Source organism: Macrotis lagotis, chromosome X (assembly GCF_037893015.1).
Source record: "Macrotis lagotis isolate mMagLag1 chromosome X, bilby.v1.9.chrom.fasta, whole genome shotgun sequence".
In the NCBI taxonomy this organism is placed as follows: Eukaryota; Metazoa; Chordata; class Mammalia; order Peramelemorphia; family Peramelidae; genus Macrotis; species Macrotis lagotis.
In genome coordinates, this window is record NC_133666.1 from 669,393,303 (window position 1) to 669,406,832 (window position 13,530).

The following is a 13,530-nucleotide window of genomic DNA, read 5'->3' on the forward strand; positions in this document are numbered from 1 at the left end:
TTTTTAAATTTATTTTTCCAACTATATGTGAAAATAAATTTCAACAGTCAGTTTTGGCAAGATTTTGAGTTTTACACTTTAATCTCTCCCTCCTTTCCCTCCCCCTGAAAGAAAGGCATCTAATATAAGTTATGCATGTATAATTAACTATGTTAAACATAAATCATATTAATCAAGGTTGTGGAATAAGAATCAAATCGAAATGGGGAAAAAAACAGAAAAAAACATAATATATATCAACTTTTAAAAATTAAAGATATGGGGTGGCTAGGTGGCGTAGTGGATAAAGCACCAGCCCTGGAGTCAGGAGTACCTGGGTTCAAATCTGGTCTCAGACACTTAATAATTACCTAGCTGTGTGGCCTTGGGCAAGTCACTTAACCCTGTTTGCTTTGCAAAAACCTAAAAAAAAAAAAATTAAAGATGGTAAACTTTGGTCTGCATTTAAACTCCATAGTTCCATATTTTCCATCAAGTTTTTTAGTATTGTCTTTGATTATTGTAATGCTGAAATGAACAAGTCCATCATAGTTGATCATCACCCAGTTTTCCTGTTATGTGTACCTTGTTGTCCTGGTTTTGCTGACTTCACTTAGCATCAGTTCATGCAAGTCTTTCCAGGCTATTCTGAAGTCCCATCCCTTACGATTTCTTATAGAACAGTAGTACTTAATCACATTCATATTCCACAATTTGTTCAGCCATTCCCCAGTTGTTGGGCATCCCCTCAATTTCCAATTCTTTGCCACCACAAAAAGAACTACTATAAATATTTTTGTACAAGTGAGGTGTTTTACACTTTTTTGTGATCGCTTTGGGATACAGACCCAGTAAGTGTTATTGCTGGTTCAAAGGATAGGCATAGTTTTATTGCCCTTTGGGAGTAATTCCAAATTGTTCTCCAGAAAGGTTGGATCAGTTCACAACTTCACTAGCAATGCATTAGTGTCCCAGTTTTCTTACATCCCCTCCAACATTGGTCATTTTCCTTTTTAGTCATATTGGCCAATCTGCTAGATATGAAGTACCACAATAATTTTGATCTTTCTTCCTTATCCTTTGCCAGCTAACTATACCAGTTAGGTATCAAAATAATTAGATATTTTCTGACATTAGACATAGAATTTTTTCTGACATAGACATAAAATATGTCATTAGACATATTCTGAAATGACAATGGTTTGCTTGACATCTAGGATGATTTCATATATACTTTTATCATGAATTCTGTTTCTTTGATATATAGGTTTTTGGTATTAGGAAAATACTTAGTTTTACTTTCAATGAAAATTAAAGATAAATGTAAACCTTGGGACTTAAAAAAACAACTTTTAGCTGCATCAGTGTGAATGACATAGTTTGTAAATTTGTGAATGGAATAAAACATTTCAGAAGTGATAGGACAATAAGGGATATTACTGTCTTCTTATTCTTTTTGCTTCTTATTCTTATTGCAAAAGCATATGCTATGTGGACTGACCATTGAGCCAGAGCAGTTTTGTTGTTGGAAAGAAACCATATGTAATGTTTGAGCTACTTTTTTTTTTTTTTTTTTTTAGGTTTTTGTAAGGCAAACGGGGTTAAGTGGCTTGCCCTAGGCCACACAGCTAGGTAATCATTAAGTGTCTGAGACTGGATTTAAACCCTGGTACTCCTAACTCCAGGGCCGGTGCTTTATCCACTATGCCACCTAGCCACCCCTTGAGCTACCTTTCTGAATTAATAAATGTAATTCTAGATGAAGGAAGGACAGCGAGTTTTAGCTTTAGAACACTGTCATATATATGCACACAAATATAAAATATTTTGTACATAAAGTATACTTTTATTTACATATCACATGTATATGTATGTTATAAGAAATTTTGATTTCCTTTTATTAATCTTTATTTTGGGGTTCAGTGTCATTTTTTGTAGATAGAAGGTTATTAAGCTTGAAACACTGCTAATGGGGATATTAAAAATTTACTTAAGGCCTTAAACTTTCTTCAGATAAGAAGTCAAATGGGAGTTAGGACTTCGTAAAGTAATTTAACTTTATTTGTGTGAGGATCCCAACTTGCTCAGATTCTTTGGTTATTTTTGTAGAATTTAAAACTCTTACATGTATTTATCTCATTGTCACCTCTGAATCTTGAAATATGTAACTAAGACTGTTTGCCTAGGACAGTTTTCTAGAGATATATAAGATTATGATTCTGTTTTATTAGGTCTGTATGATCTTTATTGCCTAAAAGAATATATAAGATTCTTGTATGTCAAAAATTATTTTTCTGTCTCTCTGATGTAATTTTGGTCTTGTTTAAAGCTTTTTTTAAGCTTTGTCAGAACCCTGTTTGATTTTCAGCTACTTTCTGAGCTCTGAACCTGTGCCTGAGCATAATAAAACCTAGGTTTTAACCTCTAGAATTTTAGCTTTATGATAGTGTTATTTGGTAGCAGTTACCTATCACAATTTAGTGGGAATATTTTTCTCATAACTTTTTTTAAAGATTTTATTTATTTTAAGTTTTACAATTTTCCCCCTAATCTTACTTTCCTTCCCCCACCCCCCAGAAGGCAGTTTGCCAGTCCTTATATTTTTTCCATGGTATACATTGATCCAAATTGAATGTGATGAGAGAGAAATCATGTCCTTAAGAAACATAAAGTAAAAGAGATAGCAAGATCAGACAATAAGATACCAGGTTTTTTTTTCCTAAATTAAAGGTAATAGTCCTTGGTCTTTGTTCAAACTCCACAGTTCTTTTTCTCAATGCAGATGGTATTCTCCATTGCAGACAGCCCCAAATTGTCCCTGATTGTTGCACTGATGGGAATGAGTGAGTCCATAAAGGTTGGTCATCGCCCCCATGTTGCTGTTAGGGTATACAATGTTTTTCTGATTCTGCTCATCTCGCTCAGCATCAGTTCACCCATAACATTTTTTAATATGTAATGTGATGTTTCAGTATTGAATTTCAAGATAATTTCCAATTTTTTTCTTGTAATTTATCCTTTTTTTTTAATCTGAAATTATATGACATGTGAACATAAGCATATTATTGAACATTTAACCTGGGTTTAAAAATCTCCTGTAATACAAGACAATCAATGATTTTTTTCCCCCTCAATAATATATTATTGTAGTAACAAAACAAATTAGTCATTAATCAGTAAACATTTAGCAGTTGCTTACTATTTGCCAGGTCCAGTGCCAACCCTTGGGATACAGATGAGAAAAAGAAAGATATTCCTTGCTCTTTAGGAGATTACAATGTAACAGGGAAAGATAATACACAAAAGGAGGTGAAAGGATGTGAGTGTATGGCATGGGAGCTTGATGGGATCTAGCAGAACTGCTAATGGAAAATGAAGTTTCGCTGAAAAGTTCTGTTGTTATTATTAAATTGTGTCCAGTTCTTTTTGACCCATTGGGGTTTTCTTGACAAAGATACCGGAGTGATTTGCCTTTTCCTTCTCCAGCTCATTTTATAAATGAGGTAACTGAGGCAAAGCAGGGTGCAGTAACTTGCCCAGAGTCACACAGCTAGGAAGTATATGAGACTGGATTTGAACTCATGAAGATGAATCTTACTGATTTCAAGCTTAGTATGCCATCTACTTGCCCAGAAAAGTTCTGAACCCTCTATAAAGGAAGACTGAGAAGAGTTTGTCACTCTGCCCTCCAGCTGGTGGGGAAAGGCAGCTGAGGGTCTTGTGTCTAGGCCTGATCAGTCTCCAAGATGATGAAATTTCAGGTGATAAACATCTTGGAAGAATCATGATATTCCTGGCGTTGAAACCAAGCAACTGATGGAAATGAAATATAATAAAACCATTTCTATTTGAAAGTTTAAACTTCTATATGTAAAATATGCTCTTTCTTAAAAAATTTTTAATTACTTTCTTTGTGTCACAGGGAATACGGATTTAGAACTGGAAGGTATGGTAGAGATTATTTTATCATTTAGTCCATCTAGACCACATAAATTAAATGATGTTTGTATTCCACAGCACTTGCCCTAGGGCTAATTTATAGTATACTCATAATCAATGCTTATTCATTTATTGCCCAAGATAATAGTAGAACTAGGATATGCGTTCCAGAACTTAACTTCTTTTGTCTCTCTCCCTCCGCCCTCCCTTGTTCCTTCCTCCTTCCTTCCCTTTCTTCCTTCCTCTCTCCCTTCCTTTCTCCCCTCCTCCTTTCCTCCCTTCCTTCCTTCCTTCTTCATTTCTCTGTCCCTTCTTCTCTTCCTCATTCCCTCTCCTATTAGGGAACTCCTAATGAGGAATTTCTTCCAATTAATCTTGGCACCTTTATTTGTAATTTTTAATCTGAGAGAGTTATCTAGGGACCTGAAGAGATTATTGGGTGCTCAGGGTCACACAACCAAGTGCATGGCAGAGGTAAGACTTGAACTCCTGTCTTCCTGACTTCAAGGCTGGTTTCTCTCTGCTCTGCTAGTCTATCTTTCCAGAACTTTTCCCACTGTTCCATACTGCCACCTCTTCTGTTATTTTTACTCTTTATTGTTCCTTTAAATACTCTAAAATGTCTTTATAATTTTGATTATATGCTAGTCTTTTATTCTTTTGATCTTTTTATAGTTTTTCTTGAAGAGAAGCCAAGCAAGTAGGGTTGAGGAAGAAAACCTAAAATCAGAACAAACCACCAATAGAAACAGCAGAGCAAGACATATTTGCTTAGAGATTTGCCCTCTATTTCAGTTTCCATTTTGTCATCCTTTTTATCCACTTTCAGGTTGGTGGCACAAAAGCTGGGGTAGTACGATTTCTTGGGGAGACAGACTTTGCCAAAGGAGAATGGTGTGGTGTAGAGTTGGATGAACCTCTTGGAAAGAACGATGGAGCAGTTGCTGGAACAAGGTTTGACTAGTGTTCTCTGTTAGGTTATTTGAGTAGAGATTTCTCACCATGCATGTGTAAATAATATAACCAAAATAGGCAGGTCCCAATGCTCTGATGTTTTCTCACCAAGACCTTGATTTGGCTGTTCCCTCCTTGGATAATCCCTTCAGTTATTTCTGTCATATTCTTGAGTAACCTTGGAAGAATCTTTTATTTTCAGCCTAGAGAGGAATATTTTGGAACACTCTGTAATTCTGTTCCACATTGTGAAATCAGCTTTTCACATGAGAGACCAAGGCATAGTATAAAAGAAGAGAGAAGCTAACTTTTGTTTTAAAAAACCATTTATATTTTAAAACCTATGGCTATCATCCAGTAATTGCAGAATTCATACTTTTTAAAAATCCTTTTAAGAATTTTTTTAAGGCAGTGGGGTTAAGTGACTTGCCCAAGGTCACACAGCTAAGGTAATTATTACGTGTCTGAGGTTGGATTTGGACTCCAGTCTGCCTGACTCCAGGGCCAGTGCTCTATCCACTGCCCCACCTAGCTGTCCCAAATTCATACTCTTTTATAAATTAGGACCAATGGTTTAGATACTGAGCTACCTGACTACTCAGAGGCCTGATTATAGGCAAATTTCTTTCCCTCATTGTGTAGGAAAGTTCTATCTCTGTACTTTTGCTTTACTTTTATTAAGTAGAGGAAACATCTGGTCCCCCTTGTATTAGGATTTATTAGTCTGATACAGTGATTCTTCCTTAGCAATAGTGATTTTGTAAAGTATTCTTAGTTTCATATTTCACATTTTCATATATATTCATAAATGAATATATATACATATATATATATGTATATATACTAATATCAGTAGGTAAGGGAAAGGGGCAACATGATATAGTGAATGAGACTCAGCCTCGGCATCTTGAAAATGGATTCGAGTTTTCTCTCTGTCTCTTAAGTTGTATGTCAATTACTTAAATAACTCATTAAGTTCTAGATGAATTGTTGATCATGTATGTGTATATTTTTTATTTAAATTTTTTATATGATTTCATCAACATTGAGAATATCTTATTTGGAAATTCTCTCTACCAGTGATTCATCTGTAACTTATACCCTTAGTATCCCAGGACATTTAGAGGTAATTACTCAAAGATCTGTATTATCAGGTATAGGACTACAACCCAGACCTTCTTGACTCCAAGTCTTACTGCTTTCTATTCAGTAGTTAATCTTGCTACTTAGATGTGTATGTATGTGTGAACATACATATGTATGAATATACACATACATACTCATATGTTTATATGATATATACATATGATTATATATACGTTTTCCAAAACTCTATTAAGCTTTAAGCTATTGAAACTCTATTTAAACTATTAAACTTTATAGTTTGACATTACACTAAGACTTTTGGACTACCTTGTGTGATTGACATATGCTGTATAATCTTGATTTTATTACTGTGGTTGGTATAGTTCAGTTTGTAGCAGCCAAAATTGGTGGAGAGTTTTGGGGGGAGGGAGAGAGCAAGGGTGTTCTAATGGTCATTTTACCATAGCAATTTAAACTCTTACTGTTCTCTGTAGGTATTTTCAATGTCAACCCAAATATGGCTTGTTTGCTCCTGTCCATAAAGTGACAAAGATTGGCTTCCCTTCTACAACACCAGCCAAAGCTAAGGCTGCCGCTGTGAGGAAAGTGATGGCGACCCCAGGCAACCTGAAGCGTAGCCCTTCGGCCTCTTCTCTCAGCTCTCTGAGTTCTGTAGCCTCTTCCGTAAGCAGCAAGCCCAGTCGTACAGGATTAGTAAGCTCCAGTTTTCTTATTGCATGCTTCACATCTCCCAGGCTCAGCAAATGCTATTTTGTCTTTTGCTTTAAAAACCAATCATAAATTCCTTTGCCCTTGTGCTTGAAAGATAAATAAAGAAAAGCATGCATAGAAGTTGTAGCTTGCCATGTAACCTGTTACTAGTAGATCACATATGTGTTTTTATAGTGCTAACTTTTTGAAATAAGAAAGAGGAAGCTTCCCACAGTCACTACCAAACTCATGATCTCCTTAAATTCAAATTTATCTAGTTCTTCTGTTTCTCTTTAGTTAAGTGACTTGACTTTGGTAGGTGCTTTCTTTGAGACAATTTGGACAAACTAAGGATGTGGAAATTGAAGGGATATTTTTTCTTCTTAACCAGAAGCCTCTTTCTATTTTGATTTTTTTCCTTTAACACTTAAAAAATATTTTGAATAGAAATTTGAGGATTCTAATATCTTATTACACTAAAAACTCTTATTGTGGAAAATATTCCTGGTTTGAGTAAGAGTAATGAGTTTTTAGGTTCTTTTGGGAAACCAAGAAAAATCTTGAGTCTTTTTATTTTTTTAAGGATAGTTTAAAAATACAAAATCAAATTTAAAGTGGGGAATACTCATCCTGATCATAAATATAAGCAGCTAATTTTTTTAAAAATGTAAATATTTTATTTGTTTGTTTTTCCAGTTACATGCAACAATAGTTTTTACCAAACTTTTTTTGCAAGGTTTTGAGTTTTACATTTTTCTTCCTCCCTCCCTTTCCTACCCATCCTCCTGACAGAAAACAATCTGATATAGGCTCTATATGAATAACCATGCTAAACAGAGATCATTTTTGAATATGTTGTGAGAGAAGAATCAGATCCAAAAGGAAGAAATAAAATATTAGAGAAAAAAATGGCATAATACAAAGGCAACTTTTAAAAATTGAAGATACTAAGCTTTGATCTTAATTTAAACTCCACAGTTCCAGGGGCAGCTAGGTGGCGTAGTGGATAAAGCACCGGCCTTGGAGTCAGGAGTACCTGGGTTCAAATCCGGTTTCAGACACTTAATAATTACCTAGCTGTGTGGCCTTGGGCAAGCCACTTAGCCCCATTTGCCTTGCAAAATAACTCCACAGTTCCTTCTCTGGATATTGGTGATATTTTCTATCACAAATCTTTTAAAATTGTCTTTGATTATTATACTGCTGAAATGAACAAGTCCATCGTGGTTGATCATGACCCCATGTTGTTGCTAATGTTCTCCTGGTTCTGCTCATTTCACTCAACATCAGTTAATTCATTCAAGTCTTTCCAGACTATTCTGAAGTTCCCATTCCTCATGTTTTCTTACAGAACATGTTCCATCACCTACATATACCATAATTTGTTTAACCATTCCCCATTTAATGGGCATCCCCTTAATTTCCAATTCTTTGCCAATTCAAAAAGAGCTAAGACCACTAATATTAAAGAATCATATTTTAAATATAAAACAGTAACTTGGAATTGACTTCCTTTGGTCTGTGTCCTTAGGTTTGGAAACAGAAAGGTGATGCCACCTACTGACTTATTTTTGAAATGACAGAGAGTAGGCTTAGAAGTAGGTTGTGACTCACAGTGTTTAGTTGTTTCCATTGTTATTGGTAATGAGAGGTTAGGATTTAAAATATTAATTGAAGAAATATTTTAGATTGTTCAGTTTCCCTTTATCTTATTTTTGCTGCAGATGGATGACTTTTACTCTGGCCTTGGGTGGAAGGGCTACATAGTTTGTTTAGGTATTGTACCATATGTGTTGTTCTTATCAGAGGAATTTTTTTTAGTTGTTTTGTTTTTCCATCAGCCAAACCAATACTGTTTCTTTCTCCTTATGTCAAAAAACTTAGAGAAAGATTAAGTATCTGTAAAGCCCATCAGCTCTTTATCTGAAGGTAGATAGCATGCTTCATTAGAGTCCTTTGGAATTGTGCTGAGTCAAAGAAGAAAAATTACTCCAGGCTTTATACCTACTTCAATCCTTATCTATTATTTGGCTTCTTAAAGCAGTGGGTGAACTTTTTTGTTAAGGACATTTTTAAATGTGAGTGGAGCTTTCTTCATTTTAAGGATGATGGTTTTGTGTGTATCCTAGAGAATAATGCTTAAAGAATTTAAAATTTCATTTTTTGAAAGTCATCTGGGAGGCAATTCGGTGGCATAGTGGATAGAGCATCAGCCCTGGAGTCAGGAGGACCTGAGTTAAAATTTGACCTCAGACATTTAATACATACTTAGCTATGTGACCTTTGGCATTGCCTTGCAAAAACAAAAACAAAAAAATGTCATCTGAAAGGCAATTAACTATGAATAGTAAAAAAAAAAGTAGTGACTCATTTTGTTACTCTGAAATGAATATTTTAGAAGCAAACATGAAAATTATTCATAACACAATAGAAATATTTCATAATTAGAACTTTGCTGCAAGTTTATTCATAATACAAAACAGTGTAATATAATATAATTGAATGCCTTCTTTCTTCTTGGCATCAAATTGCCCAATCATTGAACTAAGCAAGACACATGTGCTCTTCATGGATTCCCTTCATATGAGGGCATAACTTTATTGAGAGAAGAATATTCAGATGCTAAATGAAATTTTGATGATAAAAGATTACATAGGCTAGGAATCTAAAGATGAATGTCCTCCAAGACAAAATATGACTATTAAAACTTCTCCTGGCCCCTACAAGCTAGCTTGGGAGATTACTTTTCTACTGGAATTCACATCTAGTCTTCTGCTAGCTGATTTTTATTTTCAAAAGAAGAGACAAGAAATCTAAGATTTAAAAAAAAAGTGGATGCAGTGGCTTCAATTATTTTTTTTTTTACATTTTGGAAGGTGGATGCATCTCTTCCAATATTTTTCTGTATTGGGTGCTTTGAAAATGCTTGACACTTAGGCCCTGCTATATCTTTGTTTTTGGGTACATGGTCTCTCTGAATAAGAGACAAACTGTTGACAAAAACCTGTGATTTAAGTCTGGTTAATCACCTGAAGAGGAGTCTGTAATTACATGGGGGAGCTATTTGGTAACTTAATGACATTTGCAACCCTCACAGAAGTTGGATAAACAATGTATTCAAACTCAAGATTGTCAATCAAGGAAGAATGTAGAAGGCACAATCAAATTCTCCTAACATGAGGATATTTGTACATCTAGCTTAAGCTCAGGCAGAAGTAGATTTACATGAACCTAATTCAATGGTTCCACCAAGGTCTCCTGATCTCCCACCCATCTGTTCATATGGATAAAGATAATGGTCACTTGTATCCAAGCCATTTGGCCTGATCCTCTCCACATCTCCTTTTTGACTGGGGTAGCCCTGTGACCAGGCCGACTGACTCTTTGTTCTGAGTTCTTGATCTGAAGTGAAATTTACAGAGAGAAATCATATGCTTGATTGCTTCTTTACTGAGAAATCTCTCCAGTTAGCTGTTGGACATGTCCACGAGGTAGGCGGCACTTTTCACTTGGCTGAGGGGACGCTTGTGGTGCATGTACCGCTCACTGTCTGCTACTTCAATGGCAGAGCCTTCATAATGGCATTGCCTTCACTTTTTTAACTTTACTTTGCAGTTGACTGAAACTTCTTCAAGATATGCCAGGAAGATCTCCGGCACCACCGCCCTCCAAGAGGCTCTGAAGGAGAAGCAGCAGCACATCGAACAGCTGCTGGCTGAGAGGGACCTAGAGAGGGCGGAGGTGGCAAAAGCAACAAGCCATGTGGGGGAAATAGAGCAGGAACTAGCTCTGGCTCGGGATGGACATGATCAGGTGAAGTCTGGGCACTGAGGTCTCTTGGCAGAGGTGATAATCCCCAAGTTGAGTCAAGAGGTAGAAGGTATACTTCATGCCCAGAGCCAGTGAAGTAGTTCTGAGTTGTGGTGATTTACTGTAAATTCTGCTGTCACTTGTTCAGAAGCTTTTGCTTTTGGTGGAAAAGTTTTTGTCTCTTGGGCCACAGTAATTTGCTAGCCTTTTCATATCCTGATGTCATTTGTTTTAGTCTAGTTTGCATATTAAAAGGGCAGGAATGTCATGCTAAAAAATAAAACAAAAACCTTCCCAGTAATCACATGTCTCATTTCATAGTTATCCTTTTAAGTATTTTGGCTTGAGAGAGAATTGCTTACTATTCCCTTATCTTTTGAGATAAGGTTACATGTTTCAAATGGGAATAATAATGTAAATACAGCTTCCAGGAGAAGTAATTTATTTATGATCATAAAGCACTTTTACAAAGATTTTGAAGTAAAAGTCTAACAATTCAGTTATAATTTTATGATATTGCGTATCTATTCTATAAACAACTTGCTTACGAACATTCTTGCCTTTGCTAGCATGTTCTGGAAATGGAAGCAAAGATGGACCAGCTGCGAGCTATGGTGGAAGCTGCTGATCGAGAGAAAGTGGAGCTTCTCAATCAACTAGAGGAAGAGAAAAGGTGACCCCCCCCCCCAAACTACCATGTAGAATTGGCTTTTTTTTTTCAAAAATTGAATTATCTGAAACATTCTTCCTATTAGAATTACCTTGAATTAAAATTACCTGTGAATGGCTTTGTTGCCAGAGGAATGACCATATTTGTTCAGTGGATATCTTGCTCCTCCTCCTGTGTGATATGCATTTAGAGTTACATTGACCTCATCCTCCTGAGTGAAGCACTCATTCAGAACTTGAACTTTGACCCATGGACTGCCTGACCTACTATCAGGTGTTCAAGAATTGTTTTGTGCTGTGTCTCTGTTTTGTTAGTAAGATAAATAGATAGACTATGGTCCCTGCTGGTGAGGAGGTCATAGTTTTAGTGAGGAGATGACCCTTGAGAACTCTACAAGGAGATGGATAATTAAGTGTTACATAGTGTCCCAAAGAGACTCCCAAGGTTGACTGTGAGAGAGTGATGTTTCTTGTATCGGGGCTCAAGAGGGGATTCATGGGAAAACTGTTGGAACATTACTATGTATGGATGTCCTAAAGTCTTTCCTCTTCTATGACTTACAATGGAGCCATCAGTTTGGATAGTTGCTTTCTTTTGGTGACTAAGTATTGAGTGAACACTCTTTGCTTAGATTGTAGGTTGTAGAGGAGACAAAAAAAAAAAGGGTCAGGGGCAGCTAGGTGGCTCAGTGGATAGATAGAGCACCAGCCCTGGAGTCAGGGGGACCTGAGTTCAAATTTGCCCTCAGACATTTAATAATTGCCCAACTGTGTGACTTTGGGCAAGTCACTTAACTCCATTGCCTTGCAAAAAAACCCAAAAAACAAAACCCAAAAGAAATAAATAAATAAAGGGTCAGGCAGTTTTTGTTTTTGAGGAATTTATAATCTCAGTAGGTTCTAAGAGCATTAATTATTTAATCCAGGACTATCCAACCATACTTTTAAAAGTTTTTATTGAAAATAATAGGGGTGGCTAGGTGCACAGTGGTTAGAGCACCAGCTCTGGAGTCAGGAGGACCTGAGTTCAAATTTGACCTCAGACACTTAATTACCTAGCTGTGTGGCCTTGGGCAAGCCACTTAACCCCATTGCTTTGCAAAAAAAGAAAGAGAGAGAGAATATATTTTGATTTGCCAATTCTAGTGAGAGCTCTGCAAAAGCTCAATGTTGTTTACTAAAGTATTTAGTAAACCCACGGGGGGCTGCCACACTTTTGGACAGTCCTGGATCTAATCAATAAAAAGTATTCACTGTATGCCAGGTTCTGTAATGGGCTCTAGTATATAATATATACAATGCCAAAAACAAAACTGTCAAGCAAGGATCTTGATTCTCCGGGGGAATAAAATGTCAATAAATAATAAATATTTATTAAGCACCTACTATTTACCAAACACTGTGCATATATCAGCATATAAAAAACAATACAGGGTAACCTTAGGGAAAGACCCTAGCTTCTGGGTCCATCAGGAAAGACTTTGTGTGGAAGAGAACACTTGAACTGAACTTGAAAGGAAACTGGAAATTCTACGAGATGGCTTTGAGGAGGGATGTCACTCCTAAATACAGAAAACAGTCCAGGTGTAAACAAGTGAATGGGGGACCCCCCCATGATATGTGAGGGACAGCCAACAACCAGACAGAGTGTCATGTCTCCTGAGCCTGGTTTATAGATCCAGTACATAGCTTGGGCAGTCAACTGCAATGTTGGATGGTAGAATCTGCAGATTCTAGAGGTTTACCTAGCACTTTTACTTCTATTTTCTTGTTTGATTGTTGTCATTCCAACTTTGGAAATGGGGTACAATTGCTATCCCTGTTCTTAAGATAAGGAAACTGAGACTGAGAGAGGTGAAGTGACTTGTCTAGGGTGACAACTGCCAGTAAGTATTTGAGTCTGAATTTGGACTCCTCTTCTGACTCCAAGGTTAGCATTCCCTGTATCCAGCTGCCTCCCCACAAAATTTAAGTACCTTGGTCTGAATCTACTAAGATTATATTTATCCCTATCACCTTCACAAGTACATGTGAACATAGCTGGATTGTAATCATACTTAAAAAGATTGGTACTTGTAGCAAACTCTGTGAGTCAATTGTGATCACCAAGAAAGGTAAGGCAATATGAGATGGTATTTTAAAGCAGTAGAGCAGCAGTGATGGTTTCATTGTAAATAATTGTTAGTTCTGAGTACCATGTGAATAAGTTGGCAATTGTCCAGAGAAGGACAACCCCAATATGTTGAAGGGTCATCAAGATCTTCTCGTAGAATATTTCCTAGCATATTCTCTCAGAATCATTCTTATTGACCTAAAGTAAACAAGAAATGTTTAAGGCTTTGGTTGTTTTACAGCACCAGTCTTTGAAAAATAAATGAGGAG

At 36.4% G+C, this 13,530-nt stretch overlaps 1 protein-coding gene across 6 annotated transcripts in view; it reads left to right on the forward strand.

The window, feature by feature from the left end:
- CLIP1 (CAP-Gly domain containing linker protein 1) overlaps positions 1-13,530 on the forward strand; it is a 143,458-nt gene that overhangs the window by 48,586 nt on the left and 81,342 nt on the right. For all 6 annotated transcript variants that reach the window (XM_074205525.1, XM_074205524.1, XM_074205520.1 and 3 more), the window contains exons 4-7: positions 4,748-4,872; positions 6,453-6,672; positions 10,285-10,482; positions 11,049-11,152. In XM_074205525.1, coding sequence (XP_074061626.1) covers positions 4,748-4,872; positions 6,453-6,672; positions 10,285-10,482; positions 11,049-11,152 — 647 coding nt within the window. The remainder of the gene's footprint in view (positions 1-4,747; positions 4,873-6,452; positions 6,673-10,284; positions 10,483-11,048; positions 11,153-13,530) is intronic.